Source organism: Oncorhynchus mykiss, chromosome 10, assembly GCF_057628025.1.
Source record: "Oncorhynchus mykiss isolate SJ-2025 chromosome 10, ASM5762802v1, whole genome shotgun sequence".
In the NCBI taxonomy this organism is placed as follows: domain Eukaryota; kingdom Metazoa; phylum Chordata; class Actinopteri; order Salmoniformes; family Salmonidae; genus Oncorhynchus; species Oncorhynchus mykiss.
The window spans coordinates 45,820,147-45,837,276 of record NC_143031.1 but is presented as its reverse complement, the minus strand read 5'-3'; the positions used below and the strand labels follow the sequence as shown (position 1 = coordinate 45,837,276).

Below are 17,130 nucleotides of genomic sequence, written 5' to 3'. Positions count from 1 at the left end.
TTCCACAAGCTTCCCACAATAGATTGGGTGAATTTTGGCCCATTCGTCCTGACAGAACTGGTGTAACTGAGTCAGGTTTGTAGGCCTCCTTGCTCGCACACGCTTTTCCAGTTCTGCCCACAAATGTTATAAAGGACTGAGATCAGGGCTTTGTGATGGCCACTTCAATACCTTGACTTTGTTGTCCTTAAGCCATATTGCCACAACTTTGGAAGTATGTTTGGGGTCATTGTCCATTTGGAAGACCTATTTTCAACCAAGCTTTATCTTCCTGACTGATGTCTTGAGATGTTGTTTCAATACATCCACGTCATTTTCCTACCTCAGCTTCTTTCCTAACTTACCTCTTTTCTTTACTATGTCGATATAGGACTCGTTTTACTGTGGATATAGATACTTTTGTACCTGTTTCCTCCAGCATCTTCACAAGCTCCTTTGCTGCTGTTCTGGGATTGATTTGCACTTTTCACACTCAAGTAAGTTCGTCTCTAGCAGTGTCTCCTTCCTGAGCGGTGTGACGGCTGCATGGTCCCATGGTGTTTATTCTTGCATATTATTGTTTGTACAGATGAACGTGGTACCTTCAGGCGTTTGGAAATTGATCCCAAGGATGAACTAGACTTGTGGAGGTCTAAAACATGTTTTATGAGGTTTTGGATGATTTCTTTTGATTTTCCCATGATGTCAAGAAAAGAGGCATTGAGTTTGAAGGTAGGTCTTGAAATACATCCACAGGTACACCTCCAATTGACTCAAATTATGTCAATTAGCCTTTTCAGAAGCTTCTAAAGCCATGACATCGTTTTCTGGTCTTTTCCAACCTGTTAAAAGGCACAGTCAACTCAGTGTATGTAAACGTCTGACTCACTGGAATTGTGATACACCTTCAGATGTTATAAATGTAATCACATGCCTTCGTTCTCTCTCTTACCCTGTTTCCAGCCATGGAGGAAAGTTGATGATCAATTCTCATTTGCTAGGCTCCTCTCCTCTTTCCTCTTGTAAGTTAACCTTAGAATCTATATGCCTCGAATAAGGCTTTGTTAATGTCAGTGTTGCCTACATTAACATGTATGCCTGACAAGGTACAAATCTGTCGTTCTGCCCCTGAACAGGCAGTTAACCCGCTGTTCCTAGGCCGTCATTGAAAAAAAGAATTTGTTCTTAACTGACTTGCCTGGTTAAATAAATAAAATAAAATTTTAAAAAATATATTTTTTAAATGTGAAACCATTCAAGCCTCCTGCATGTGGCTAATTATCTTTATAGAGTTAGAGAAACATGTCAATAGGCTAATTGCTTAGCCTTATTACGAGTTGCACGTGAGGGATGTAGAAAATCATCAATACAGTATATACACATGTATTACTGCCCACTACACCAGCACACTCCGCTGACAGGGTCTAAACAAGCAGCAGTAATCACCAGAGGACAAGGGGTGAGGGCAAATGACAAAAACGCTGAGAGCCATGAGAAAGGATGGAGAGCCATGGAGGGGAGTGTGACTGCGAGGACAGATAAGGGGCTGAAGGAGCGTGATGTAATTGCTTGATTTCTAGACTCACGATACCCTGGAGCCATTGAGAAGAGAGAGAGAGAGAGACAGAAAAAGACAGAGCTCGAGCCCTATATACATCAACATGCAAATATATTTGTTTCCTAAAGTAAGGTGGTTCATTTATTGCTGTCTGTCTGTCTGTCTGTCTGTCTGTCTGTCTGTCTTGCCCTGCCCTGCCCTGCCCTGCCCTGCGAGAGTGTACTGTTGACGTATACACATGCTGCTATGGAAGAGGAGGAGGGATGGCTCCAGTGTGCAGGTTTAGGTGATGAGGAGTGACAGCCAGTGTTATGTCAATCAGTCTGCTGGAGAGGCAGAGGTTAAAGGTAGTTCACCGGCAGACAAGATCACTACCTCCCTAGAGTTGAAATGTTTTAACATCAAATCGGAGTCGGGCCTCAGAGAGTGCTGAAATATGAATGCACAGCTAGCCTAAATATGCTGACCAGCAGGCTTTCACCAGGCCTCAACAAGGGAGCACAGAGAAAGACAGTGGTGGGAGAGAGAGAATGAGAGCGAGAGAGAATGATCGAGAGAGAGCTGGGAGGGAAGGTAGAATAAACGGAGCGGTGGAGTGGTACTTTTTGTGTGTTCATTAAGAAAGCGATCGATGGCTGCTACACCTTAAACAAAGCCTTCATTTTGTTTCTGCTCCAGCCACAAATCTATCATCCCTCTCCTCCGGATCAATTGGCACTAGAGAGCATGTCTGTACTGACAGCAGGAAGCAGAAAGATCCTTTTTAAAACACTATACACTACAGGATCAGGTCAGGGTTTTGTGCAGGCCGGGTTCTTCCACACCGATCTCGAGAAACCATTTCTGTATGGACCTCGCTTTGTGCACGGGGGCATTATTATGCTGAAACAGGGAAGGGCCTTCCCCAAACTGTTGCCACAAAGTTGGAAGCAAAGTATCGTCTAGAATGTTATTGCATGCTCTAGCGTTAAGATTTCCCTTCACTGGAACTAAGGGGCCTAGCCCGAACCATGAAAAACAGACAATTATTCCTCCACCACCAAACTTTACAGTGGGCACTATGCATTGGGATAGGTAGCGTTCTCCTGGCATCAGCCACACCCAGATTAGTCCGCCGGACTGCCAGATGGTGAAGCGTGATACATCCCTGCAGAGTTTGCGTTTCCACTGCTCCAGAGTCCAATGGCGGCGAGATTTACACCACTCCAGCCGACGCTTGGCTCTTGTGCTGACGTTGCTTCCAGAGGGAGTTTGGAACTCGGTGGTGAGTGTCGCAACCGAGGACAGAGGATTTGTATGCGCTACGCGCTTCAGCACTCGGCGGTCCCGTTCTGTGAGCTTGTGTGGTCTACCACTTCGAGCCGTTGTTGCTCGATTTCATACACCGGTCAGCAACGGGTGTGGCTGAAATAGTCTAATCCACTAATTTGAAGGCGTTCCCACATACTTTTGTAATATTTAGTGTATGCCAATGTAGCAGTTGGAAACAGCCAAGAAAAATTTCAGAACAATGCTGTCAGCAGATAGTGTCTTCAAGACTACAGAGCTTTTAGAGAAAATGAATATGTGTTGTTTCAAATGAAGACACATAAGACATACCTATAATAGGGATCTTACAGGCGAATTCAGGTAACAGGCCCTAGCCTCTGTCAGACTTCATTTTCAGGAAAGAAAAAGCCTAACATATGTCGAGTAGGATAGCTGTATGTTGCATGCTGTGTTATAAGCAATGTGTGTCCACGCAAGTTAACACAAGAAGTGTCATAACAGCGTGCCCCCGATATACACTCAACAATTCATCTGGCAGAACACAAAGCAGCTTATCAAATGGCTTCAGTCAGTCAGGACAACATTAACCACAATTAACCTAAAAGCTATGCCAACAAGATCTACTAACACACACATACCCACTACCCACACCTACACTATCACCCATAACATCAATCACAATCCTCTGGTCGTTTGACTGCTTCCTCTTTCACTGCTTCACCCTTCATATTGCAATCTAGAGACATAAAGGGACTCGCGTGAGTAGCAACAATCAGACATTTTTATTGGAGTGTTTTAATCTTCCAAAACAGCACTGATTGCGCAGTCAGTCAGGCAACTACAGATTGGTTTCTATTTCTGTAGCTGCTGTGTCTAAATGTGTACTCTGTTTAAGGGAGAAAGCGGGGTAAACAGATGCTGAGTGAGATAGGGAGCGATACCAGGAGCAGAGACAGGAACAGAAAAGGCCAGCACACTCCAGACTGGCCCTGACCTGAAGGCAGCACAGCTCCAATGAAGGAAGGACAGGAGGAGAGGAGGGGGGACGAAGGAGGGAGAGATACTGTATATGTGGGGGAAGGGAGGCAATGGCAGCAGATCCATACGTGTGTGTGTGAGTGTGTGTGTGTGTGTGTGAGTGCGTGCGTGCGTGAAAAGTGTGTGCGCAGTGTGTGTGCATGCAATGGGGATGTTACAGGGGTTTATCTGGATGGGACATCATTCACACACCAGCATATTAGCATACATCTGTAGAATGTGGCAGGGCTTGCAGACAACGAATTACAAAGGATAACGAATTACAAAGGGAAACCCAGCCATGAGATTCCCAGTGATGCAGAACTCCCAAACGATCTAAATGCCATTTATGCTCACTTTGAGGAAAACAACAAAGTCCTGCATGAAAGCCCCTGTTGTTCCGGATGACTGTGCGATCTCGCTCTGCGTAGCCGATGTGAGTTAAACTTTTAAACAGGTTAACACTCGCCAGACAGAACACCAGGGTGCGTTCTCAGAGCATGCGCAGACCAGCTGGCAAGTGTCTTCATGGTCAATTTCAATCCCCCATTGTCCAAGTCGGTAATCCCAACATGTTTCAAACTGACCACAATTGTCCCTGTTCCCAAGAACTCCAAGGTTACCTGCCTAAAGAACTATCGCCGTGTAGCACTCACATCTTTAATTATGAAGTGCTTTGAAAGGCTGGCCATCAACACCATCATCCCAGACACCCTGGACCCACTCCAATTCACATACCGCCCCAACAGATCCACAGATGACGCAATCTCAATTGCACTTTACACTGCTCTCTCCCACCTGGACAAGAGGGGAAATAACTATGTGAGAATGCTATTCATAGACAACAGCTCAACACCATAGTCCCCTCAAAGCTCATCACATAGCTCAGGATCCTGGGACTGAACAACTCCCTCTGCAACTGGATCCTGGAGGTCCTGATGGGCAGCCCCAGGTGGGGAGGGTAGGCAACAACACCTCCGCCACGCTGACCCTCAACAGGGGGGCCCCTCAGGGGTGTGTGCTTAGTCCCCTCCTGAACTCCCTGTTCACCCACGATTGCATGACCCAATAGATCAAGTTTGCTGACTACACGATGTTGATAGATCACTGACAGTAATGAGACAGCCTACAGGAAGGAGGTCAGAGACTTGGCAGTGTGGTGCCAGGACAACAACTTCTCCCTCAATGTCAGTAAAACCAAGGAGCTGATCAAGGACTACAGGAGAAATAGAGGAGAGTATGCCCCCATCCACATCTACGGGGCTGTAGTGGAGCAGGCCAAGAGCTTCAAGTTTCTTGGTATCCACATCACTAAGGACTTAACATAGTCCACCCACACCCACACAGTCTCCTCATACCCCTCAGGAGGCTGAAAAGGTTTGTCATATACAGCTGCACCATCGAGAGCATCTTGACTGGCTGCAAGCCTGCATCACTGCTTGGTATGGCAAATGCATCGCCCTCAACCGCAAAACGCTACAGAGGGTGGGGCGGACGGCCCAGTACATCACTGGGCCAACCTCCCTGTCTCCCAGGACCTCTATATCAGGCGGTGTCAGAGGAAGGCCTGAAACATTGTCAAAGACTTCAGCCGCCCGAGCCACTGTTCACTTTGCTACCTTCCAGCAAACGATACCGGAGTAAGCTTCTATCCCCAAGCCATAAGACTTCTAAATAGCCATAAGACCATTAAATTGTTCATTAAATGGTTACCCGGAGTATCTGCATTGACCCTATCTTGCACTGACTCTATGCACACTCACAATAATATACAGTATATACGCACTATACACACAAAACCCACACACATTCACGCACACGCACACGCACACGCACACACACACACACACACGCACACGCACACTGCTGCTACTCTGGTCTTTATTTGTATTTGTTTTCTTATCTAGTCACATTACTCTGCCTTTATGTACATATCTACCTCAAATACCTTGTACCCTGCACATTGATCTGGTACTGGGACTCCCTGTATATAGCTTCATTCTTGTTGCTATATTTGATTTTTTTATATATACTCTGCATCGTTGGGAAGGGCTAATAAGCAAGCATTTCACAGTAAAGTCTACACCTGTTCTATTAGGCACATGTGACAAATACCATTTTATTTGATATCTCACACACCATTCTTTATTAAAACCTCAAATGCACTCCCACAGAAAAGCCATAGGGTGTGCCACATGTGTGTAATGCTGCATGTGTTTGTGTTTAAGAGAGAGGGAGAGCGAGAGCGAGATAAGGGCCTCCTACACTTTCCCTGCACACTGAAGCTGTAAATGACAAATGCGTAGCATCACTTTGTTACAACAGAAGGGACTCAAAGGATTTGGTCAGAGAGTTTTGAGCACAATATACTCCCACACATACACAGACACGGGCTACGCTACAGCGTACAAAGAGGAGCCACAAAGGAAGATTTTACCACATTATTGGGTCTGTGATTCACGCATTTCTCAGAGGCCAAATGTGTGGCTGCTATATCCTCAATCCAGAAATCCAAGCGTTATGTTTGTAAGTGCCAATATTAGCAAATGTTTAACGAATCCATGAAAGAAACCATCCACTGAATTGAGAAAAGTCTCACTCAAGAAATAGAGTTTGTAATTTCTCCCTATCTGGCCAGCATAAGCGTTTCCATTTGACATTCTGGACAGAGAGTTGACCATCCTGATAAACTGGTAACCAAACAAAGCTTTTGATGAGAGTCCGACTTACAAGTGCTGGAACAGACATGGACCATATGACCATACCAATTCAGTTTTTTGACTCCATAAAGCAGTTTATCTAAAGATGCTTCGGAATAAGCCTTCACTCAAGGTGCAGCACAAATTTAAATGGATGCCTATGTTCAATATTACAATACACAAACCGATCTTTCATATCTATTTCCATAGAAACAACACAAATCTCCATTTTTCATTTAGATAACATCAGATACATTCCCATTTTCAAAATCCATAGGGAACCACCGAAACCATACCAAATATCAACATGACATAGCTGTATCTGACAAATCTATCATCAGACCAGTCAGTCAACAACCACTTCTAATTGGTGCCTACCATTATATGATGCGGATGCTTCTTGGCTTTCCGGACGTTGTTGATGAACCGCCGGCCCATTTTTTTGGCATACCACACGGAGACGAACATCCTGCCTGAGTGCTGAACACTGAGCCGCCGTGGGGATCCTAACAAACACCGTTCACCTCCCAAAATGATGGACGAGCCGGATAAGTGGGTGGCAGAGAGAGAAGAGAGGAGGTGCTCTCAAGGGGCGTTTCCTCTCAAAAAAACATGACAAATTCATAAACCCATATTATATCAAGGCAGTTTGTCTGCCACATGACAACATTACTAGGAATATCGGTATAGCCTGGGAATATCTCGATGTAAGTGAAAAATACTTTTAAAATAACCTCATACTAAACATGCACTTTCAACTAATGCAGAATTAGGCCATCCTACTTCAACAATAGAAAGACAAAAATGTCAACAATACCCCTGATATCAAGCATTGGGCTGGGAAGGCAGATAGCTTTACATTCAAAACCAGACAAACACTTTTAAATCCGGGGGTACCACAGTCCCGGTCTGGGTACCAAAATAACTCTGGAGAGGCGGAATAGAGTTTGGACTCCGGCGACAATGTTCCTTCCACCCCCTGCTCTGCTGTGTAATCCAAGTGTGGAGTCGGTCATTAGAGGAATCCTCAACACGGCGGTTTGGGTGGGATTGTATAGCCTACCTGTCGGTCTGATAATTAACCTACTGTTCAAATATGAGCAATAGCGCTATTTTGAACAGCTGTCAAAATAGCCAAGCCTACGACCGGGCTACGTATTTGCCATTCAGATCGAACTGAATATGGCTGCATCTAATTTGGGAAAACAAGCTAAAAACACATTCGTCATCTGGATATCTCGTTCTGATCTAAAACGGGTTATTCTTTATTCTGAGGAGCGCGACCGGTGTCTCCCTTCGAGCTCCATCCTCTGCTTTACAACAGCCTGCTGTAGTCTCTCTCTCCTGAGCGAATATCCCCTGTCTCTTTACCCTTGTCCTGTGCTCACTGAGATACAGTTTATGCTGCTGCAGCGGCTGCTGCACCCCCTCCCACCCCGGGGAAGGGGAAGTGGGAAAGTTTTATGGCAATTATGATGGCGGGGGATGGGTGTTGATTGTGTTAGTGGTGTCGATGTTTGAAGAGGGTAGAACTGGGGTTGGGCTGGGGACTATGGCACAAGCGGTGATAAACCTAAATTGACATTTTAATCTAAAGTGAAACACACTGCAATATGATTGGTCATACATGTTTAATATCCCCGTGGTCTGCTCAAAGCACAATCTGCACCACTCATCAACTAAACATGGCATAGTAGCAACCCACTCGATCATCCTAGCGATTTACACAGTGTTATCCCAATGCAGTGCAGTATGTACGGCCGACATGCAGCCTTCCGATGAGCTAGTCCTCTCTAGCAGGCAGCACCAGTCTGTCTGTCTGTCTGAGCTGAGTTTGACAGTGCTCCACTTCCAAGCTTGTCCGACTCTACAGGGCTGTCACATCTTTAACGTTTAATTCAATATTCTCTCTCTCTCTCTCTCTCTCTCTCTCTCTCTCTCTCTCTCTCTCTCTCTCTCTCTCTCTCTCTCTCTCTCTCTCGTTCTCTCTCTCTCTCTCTCTCTCTCTCTCTCTCATGTCTGTGTCCTCCCCTTCCCTCCACACTTCCTCCCCACTCTGCTGCAGTCAATAAAGTAAGCACCATGGACAGCAACACAGGACAGAGATGGAGCACTAAGTAAGTGCACGCACACACACACACACACACACAAGCGCACACACTCACACACACAGTACACATGGGAGTTATGTAAGGACATGCAAAGCTGACATAGTCATTGTGTGTGTGTGCCATTCAGAGGGTGAGTGGGCAAGACAAAGGATTTAAGGGCCTTTGATCGGGCTACGGTAGTAGGTGCCAGGCTTCACCGGAATGAGTCAAGAACTGCAACGCTGCTTTGTTTTTCACACTCAACAGACATCCAGACAACTTGACACAACTGTGGGAAGCATTGGAGACAACATGGGCCAACATCCCTGTGAAACGCTTTATACACCTTGTAGAGTGGAAGGTTAAGAAGGTGTTTCTAATGTCTTGTACACTCAGTATATATGCACAAGTACACGCTTTCACACACACAAGCACACACACACAAGAGTTATGTAAGAACATGCAGAGCTGACAGCCTCGCTTTGGTAAATACAATACCTTTCTCCCCCTCTTACCTCATTTTCTCTCACTTCCAATTACAGGGCCCACTCTACTCTCTACTCTCCCTCCCACTACGATCCCCCCCTCTCCTCTATCTAATGCTGACGATTCTCTCCTCTTCTAGCGCGCATCGTCTTTGCCTTCCTCTGCTCTCTCCTCTCCCCTCCCCAGTAGACCCGAGCTGCTCCTGCACAGTAATTACATTGGAGCTGCAGGGACGCCGTTAAACATTTATTAAAGAAAAGTAAGGAAGATGGAGAAAATGAATATCCAAGTCAGATACAGAGAGGAGTGCAGAGAGAAAGAGGGAGGGGAGGAGAGAGGCAGGGAATAGGGAGAATGCAGGGCCCCGGTGGAATACACTAGAGAACATTTTTAATTGAATTCCTGCAGAAATAAATGACTGGGTTACTTTACTGTAACCCAAACATGGCAGTTAATCTGAGGGTCAAACGACTGAACTCTAATAGCATACAGTACATGGGAGGCGAGGGAGAGAGGGAGGATGCTGAGCAGAGGGCGGGGGAGCAGTTGAATGATAGAACAGTATAGTGTAGTGAGTAAAGTAGGCTAATGTTCAGTGTAGTGCAGTGGATGGGGGGAGTAGTATTGGGTAATAAGGATCAATATAATCATGTCTGAAGAAGGGTTAATAAAACAAAAACACCCCCATTGGATTGGCGCTGAAAGCCAATCCGTCAAATTCCTGTCAGAAGGCCCTATCATAAACAGGTCTAATTTAGACCTAATTCAGACCTGATTTAGATCTCAGGCTGAAAACAGTCTTAAGGGCTCCAAGCCAAAGCACCGTGACGCTGGTGCCGTCATCTCCATAACTGAGGAGGAGGGTTAAGCCAGCATCCTTACAAAAACACGTCAAATTTGCGGTTTGACATGTTGATCTTAAATTTGACGTGTAACCATATTTTCACACGTATTACATTTAGAGTTCACGTGTTAACACCACCTTTCACTTGTGAGGAGAATAACGTTTTTTTTTGCGATATGTTCACGTGTCCAAAAACCACGTGTTTTTTTTTCACGTTATTTTTTTTGTAAGGGCAGGGCCATCTCCTGTTGCCATGCCAACCCACTGCAGTGCTTCCTGAGGCGATCCTACCCATAAAGCATAAGAACAGTGCAGAATAGGGCAGGAGTCCTCAGTGTTGTTTGCAAACTTGGCACATTTAAGCACCTAGCAGCCAACGACACCACAACTGCTGCCATCTGCCTATAAAACTACATCAATGTCTTCCTGTCAATGCAGAGGCAAGAGTGTGTGGGTGCGGGTGTACGTTTGTTGGGGAGATAGAATTTATTGGATCACTGCTGACTGTCTGGGGAGGTGAATCCCTAAGGCGCACTCTACACAATGCAGCATCACACCCCAGCCCATATTGACAGACAGACACACACACACACACACACACACACACACACACACACACACACACACACACACACACACACACACACACACACACACACACACACACACACACACACACACACACACGCCATATGGGGATAAATGTGTTAAAAGCTTTTTTTCCTTGCTCCCTCCTCACCCTTCCTGCCTTCTGCATTTCTAATGAGCTGCATATACACTCAGTGGCCAGTTTATTATGTACACCATCTAGTACCAGGTCGGACCCCTCTTTGCCCCAGAACAGCCTGAATTATTCGGGCATGGAAACATTGCTCAATTGTTATTAAGGGACTTAACGTTCCCCACACCATTACACCACCACTACCAGCCTGTACCGTTGACACCTGGCAGGATGGGGCCATGGACGCCAAATCCTGACTCTGCCGTCAGCATGACGCAACAGGAACTGGGACTCGTCAGACCAGGCAATATTTTTCCACTCCTCAATTGTCCTGTGTTGGTGATCGCGTGCACACTGGAGCCTCTACTTCTTGTTTTTTGCTGATAGGACTGGAACCCGGTGTGGTTGTCTGCTGCAATAGCCCATCCGTGACAAGGACCGATGAGTTGTGTGTTCCGAGATGCCGTTCTGCACGCCACTGTTGTACTGCGCCGTTATTTGCCTGATTGTGGCCTGCCCGTTCGCTTGCACAATTCCTGCCATTCTCTTTCGACCTCTCTACAACGAGCTGTAGGACTTCTCAATGTTTTTTGTTTGTTGTACCATTCTCTGGAAAACTCTAGACACTATAGTGCGTGAAAAGCACAGGCCGCCGGCCATTTCTGAGCTACTGGAACCGGCGTGCCCGAGCTGGTCTCCAAGCATTTCATATTATTTTGTATGTAAATCCAAGACACTCCATTTAGTATGATATGTTACGTTTTGTATGGTATGTATTCATTTATGGATGGCCATCAAACTTTTGTATATGATATGTTACGAATTCTAGCTAGGTGGCTAATGTTAGCTAGGCTAGAGGTTAGGGGTTAGGTTTAAGGTTAGCGTTAAGTTTAGGAGTTTGGTTAAAGGGTTGAGTTTAGGGCTAGGGTTAGGGTTAGAGGGAAGGGTTAGCTAACATGCTAGGTAGTTGCAAAGTAGCTCAAAAGTAGTAAGTAGTTGAAAATTTGGCAATTAGCTAAAATGCTAAAGTTGTCCGTGATTAGATTCCAACTTGCCACCTTACGTTTACCATATAATGTCTAGTCTGGCATCAGCAAAGTCGCTTAGGTAACTCTTAGGTAACTTGTTTTGCCAATTCTAACGTTCAATCGAACAGTAACTGAACGCCTCAATGCCAGAATAATGGTCCAACAGCAACTTCAATTTGTTCACAACAACTCATCACAACTCAACTCATCATTAAACATATGCATCACTGTTTATGCAGCATGGTCACCTTTTCAAGGTTATAAAAAAAGAGATGATAATTCCACAGTTAAACACTGCCCCCTCCTGGCCACAGTCAATCCTTGGTGCCCTGGCCGAAAGATCCTTTGAAATATACAGTACTTCACAGAAGGATTATCCAAATTTCCATATCATGTAGATAGATCATTGACACAATATCACAACTGACCTTGGAAATCAGCCAGTCAAATAGACTAGGCAGCCAATGCTTCTCAGGTTGGGACTAGAGGGAGTGCAGCTACGACTGGAAGTTACTTTTCGTAGCAGGTTAGGAGAGAGCTTTAACTAACCCTAAACATTTTCTCAACCTTATCCTAAGTCTCCTAACCTGCCACGTGAATTATCCTAACCTGCTGAGTAAATTACCCTAACCTGCTACGAAAACGTCACTTCCGGTCGTAGCTGTACTCCCTCTAGTCAGAACCTGCTTTTCACCACAAAATAACAATATTAGGAGCTTATCACACGTTTTTCACCTGGATTCAGAACAGAGTGAAACTTCACACATAAAAAAATACACAGACATTAGCTAAGTGGATACTGCAGAAGATGTAACATCGCTCTGTAGCAAAAAACATCATCTGCAATGTGAGAACGACCAGTCCAGATGATGGTTCTGCATGAGCATGACCACATTATGACCACATCACATACAATATAGATCCTATTACATTACTAGAGGGGATATGTCATATGCCCACAAAGTTCCATAATGGGGTAAAAATGGCAGACATCTTGGTCAGGGAGAAATCCAAAACCAGTCTAATTTAATGAATGACAGTAGAGGCATAGGGGATGCATTTCCTGCTTTTACTTATGCAGGAAAATAAAAGTACGGCATATGAGCTATCAGAAATTGTGTAATGCAATTATAGTCAACCTAAAATAGAGTAATATAATTATAAATACAGTTTATACAGGTTTTATAACAATTTTCTGTATGAATAGCCTCTAAAATATATGTAAAGAGATGTATTTTTCTTGGAAAAGCTGTCAGTGCTATTATCTGATACAATAGCAGTACTTTTTGCATTCACAACTTGTTTAAGTCCTATCATCAACTGATTCCAGCCAGTGTTTGGTTGTGGATTGACTTCATTGTTGAAATGGAATGTTTGCATACTGGCAGTTAATGTGAAAAATGAATGGAATCATTCCCTCAAAACTGGCTGGCTAGCTAATTAACATACATACAGTGCAGATACATTCTTCACAGTCATGGTTTTACACAATATCTTAACACAGCGCTGGCAAACCATGGTTGAATAACTCCCTGCCCAACATGGCTGACCTCTGGACCCTCATCTCAAGGTTAATGTACATTCTAGTAGTCTAACTCCTGCTCACATGTCACAGATGAGCACTATGACCACAGCGAAAGATGACCTCATTATTGCAACAGACTGTGATAAACTGCGATAATATAACCAAGCTCGACTTGTAGGACTCAAAATGATGTCACAATACATGACAAGTAAAGATGTAAAGAAAGCCACTGCGATGATGATGATGATGATGATGATGATGATGATGATGGTGAGGACAGAACAGAAGTGCTGTGAGCATCAGGAGGTGCTGTGCTCTTACCAGTGTGGAAACAGCAGAGGTGTACATAGGATTGTGGCCTGACGACATCAACACCGGCTGCAAAACAACAGAGGAGGGTAAAGGGTAAAGAGGAGGGGTAACTACTGGTGAGGAAGTAAGAAACAAGGAAGGGGGTGAACTGAGAGGAATCGGTATTAGCACAGCAAAGAAAGCGAGTCGGGATAAAATAGTATAAATGGGAGGTGAGTAATATTAAGGCAATACACTGAGAGGTTATATTGCAGAGTGGTAGGCAGGTGAACATACAGAGAGAAGTGCCCAACCCCAAACCAGGAAGAGGAGGAGTGACGTAAGTAAACAAAGAAAGGATTATACAATTATTCAACTGGAATAGAAGGGGGTTAGTATTGTTTGTTCAAACAAGGCAGAGTGGTAGGAAAGAGAGGGAAAGCCAGGCGATAAGAAGGCGAGAAACAAGAATGGAATCGGGACATGGACGTGGAAATGCAATCAGGTTTTGTGCAAAAACAATATTCAATAAAAACACAAAAAACCTGCAGTCACCATCATTATTCCTGCCATGGGGTGTAGCATTCCAGATTCTAAACTGTATAACGGCTTGATCTCTCCTCGTCCAATCAGCAACTAGGACCGGAGTTATCCATTTTAAAATAAACATTGTTTTTGATGTCAACAAACGGAACATTTCGCCTGAAGTCAATTCAGTTTCTCCAGTGCAGAAATTGAGTTGCTGTTCCTCTTTCTTAACACATGAGGGGGCAAATGAGACCGTGATAACGGATCTAACAGTCTCAAAGTGGAGGCAACAAAGTAGGGCAGTATTCCAAAGTGGTGCAGGTGCAGTAACCTCGCACCTGCACAACTTTGTGCCCCCGGTGTCACAGGAAGGCCAAGAAGATCATCAAGGACCTCAGCCACCCGAGCCACGGCCTGTCCACCCCGCTACCATCTTGAAGGCAGCGACAGAACAGGTGCATCAAAGCTGGGACCGAGAGACTGAAAAACAGCTTCTATCTCCAGGCCAAAAGACTGTTAAATAATCATTACTAGCAGGCCTCCGCCCAGTACACTGCCCTGAACTTCAGTTACTGTTACTAGCCAGCTATCACCCGGTGCTCAACCCTGCACCATAGAGACTGGTGCCCTCAGAAAGTATTCACACCCCTTGATTTTCTTCATATATATATATATATATATATATATATAAAAGTATAGCTGAAATGTCTTGAGTCAATAAGTATTCAACCCCTTCGTTATGGCAAGCCTAAACAAGTTCAGGAGTAAAAATGTGCTTAACAACTCACATACTCACATAAGTTGCATGTTTAACATCATTTTTTTAATGACTACCTCATCTCTGTACCCCACACATAGAATTATCTATAAGGTCCCTCAGTCGAGCAGTGAATTTCTAACACAGATTCAATGACAAAGACCAAGGAGGTTTTCCAATGCTTCGTAAAGAAGGGCACCTATTGGTAGATGAAAAGCAGACATTGAATATCCCTTTGAGCATGATGAAGTTATTAATTACACTTTGGATGGTGTATCAATACACCCAGTCACTACAAAATCACACGCGCCCTTCCTAATTCAGTTTCCGGAGAGGATAGAAACCAGTCAGGGATTTCACGAGGCCAATGGTCACTTTAAAACAGTTAGAGAGTCGAATGGCTGTGATAGGAGAAAATGGATGTAGTTGCTGATTTTAGTTACTCCACAATGGTAACCTAATTGACAGAGTGAAAAGAAGGAAGCCTGTACAGAATAAAAATATCCCAAAACATGCATCTTGTTTACAGTAAAACTGCAAAAAATGTGGCAAAGCAATTAACTTTTTGTCCCGAACACAAAGTGTTATGTTTGGGGCAAATCCAATACAACACATTACTAAGTACCACTCTCCATATTTTCAGGCATAGTGGTGTCTGCATCATGTTATGGATATGATTGTAATCGTTTAGGGCCTGGGGAGTTTTTTAGGATAAAAATTAAATGGAATGGAGTTAAGCACTGGCAAAGACCAAGAGGAAAACCTGACTTAAATCTACTTGAAAATCAATGGCATGACCTGAAAATGGATGTCTAGCAATGATCAACAACAAATGTGACAGAGCTTGAAGAATATTGAAAAGAATAATGGGCAAATGTTGTACAATCCAGGTTTAGAAAGCTCTTAGAGACCAGATCCAGACAGACTCTGTAATTGCTGCCAAATATGCTTATACAAAGAATTGATTAGGGTGTGAATACTTATGTAAATTATATATTTCTGTATTTCATTTTCAAGAAATGTGCACAAATGTTTAAAAACATGTTTTCAATTTGTCATTATGTTGTTATTGTGTGAAGATGGGTGAGAATTGTTTTTATTTAGTCCATTTTGAACTGAGGCTGTAAGTCAAGGGGTGTGAATATTTTCAGAAGTCACTGTAAATCATCATTGAACACTGGTCAATTTAAGAAAGTTTACATATTGTTTACCCACTTCATTTGCATATGCTGTATTCTAGTCAAGGCTCATCCTAAATACGGTGCTTTTCCACATGTTGTTACGTTACAGCCTGATTCTAAAATGTATTTGAAAAAATGTGTTCCTCATCAATCTACACACAATACTCCATAATGACAAAGCAAATACATTTTTTTTAAATATACTTTTGCAAATGTATAAAAAAAATCTAAAACTGAAATATTACATTTACATACGTATTCAGACCCTTTACTCAGTACTTTGTTGAAGCACCTTTGGCAGTGATTATAGCCTCGAGTCTTGGAAATGATGCTACAAGCTTGGCACACCTGTATTTGGGGAGATTCACCCATTCTGCAGATCCTCTCAAGTTCTGTCAGGTTGTATGGAGAGCATTGTTGCAAAGCTATTTTCAGGTCTCTCCAAAGATACTCGATCGGGTTCAAGTCCGCGCTCTGACTAGGCCACTCAAGGACATTCAGAGACTTGTCCCGAAGCCAATCCTGCATTGTCTTGGCTGTTTTCTTAGGGTCGTTGTCCTGTTGGAAGGTGAACCTTCACCCAAGTCTGAGGTTCTGGGTGCTCTGGAGCAGGTTTTCATCAAGAATCTCTCTGTACTTTTCTCCATTCATCTTTCCCTCAATCCCGACTAGTCTCCCAGTCCCTGCCGCTGAAAAACATTCCTACAGCATGATGCTGCCACCACCATGCTTCACCGTAGGGATGGTGCCAGGTTTCCTACAGACATGACGCTTGGCATTCAGGCCAAAGAGTTCAATCTTGGTTTCATCAGACCAGAGAACCTTGTTGCTCATGGTCTGAGAGTCCTTTAAGTGCCTTTTGGCAAACTCCAAGTGGGCTGTCATGTGCCTTTTACTGAGGAGTGGCTTCCGTCTGGCCACTCTACCATAAAGACCTGATTGGTGGAGTGCTGCGGAGAAGGTTGTCCTTCTGGAAGGTCTCCCATCGCCACAGAAGAACTCTGGAGCTCTGTCAGAGTGATCATCAGGTTCTTGGTCACCTCTTTGACCAAGGCCCTCCTCCCCCGATTGCTCAGTTTGGCTGGGCGGCCAGCTCTAAGAAGAGTCTTGGTGGTTCCAAACTTCTTCCATTTAAGAATGATGAAGGCCACTGTGTT

The 17,130-nt window shown here is 44.2% G+C and overlaps 1 protein-coding gene across 12 annotated transcripts in view; it reads right to left on the bottom strand.

Moving 5' to 3' along the window:
* Positions 1–17,130, bottom strand: part of LOC110534036 (disks large homolog 4) — a 94,822-nt gene that overhangs the window by 29,971 nt on the left and 47,721 nt on the right. For 6 of the 12 annotated variants that reach the window (XM_090186814.1, XM_036990435.2, XM_036990433.2 and 3 more), the window contains exon 3: positions 13,538–13,594. The exons of 4 other annotated variants lie outside the window; for them this stretch is intronic. In XM_090186814.1, the coding sequence (XP_090042940.1) occupies positions 13,538–13,594 (57 nt within the window). Of the gene's footprint in view, positions 1–6,900; positions 7,917–13,537; positions 13,595–17,130 lie in introns of those variants that run through there. 2 more of the 12 variants (XM_090186816.1, XM_036990437.2) reach the window with 2 other exon arrangements.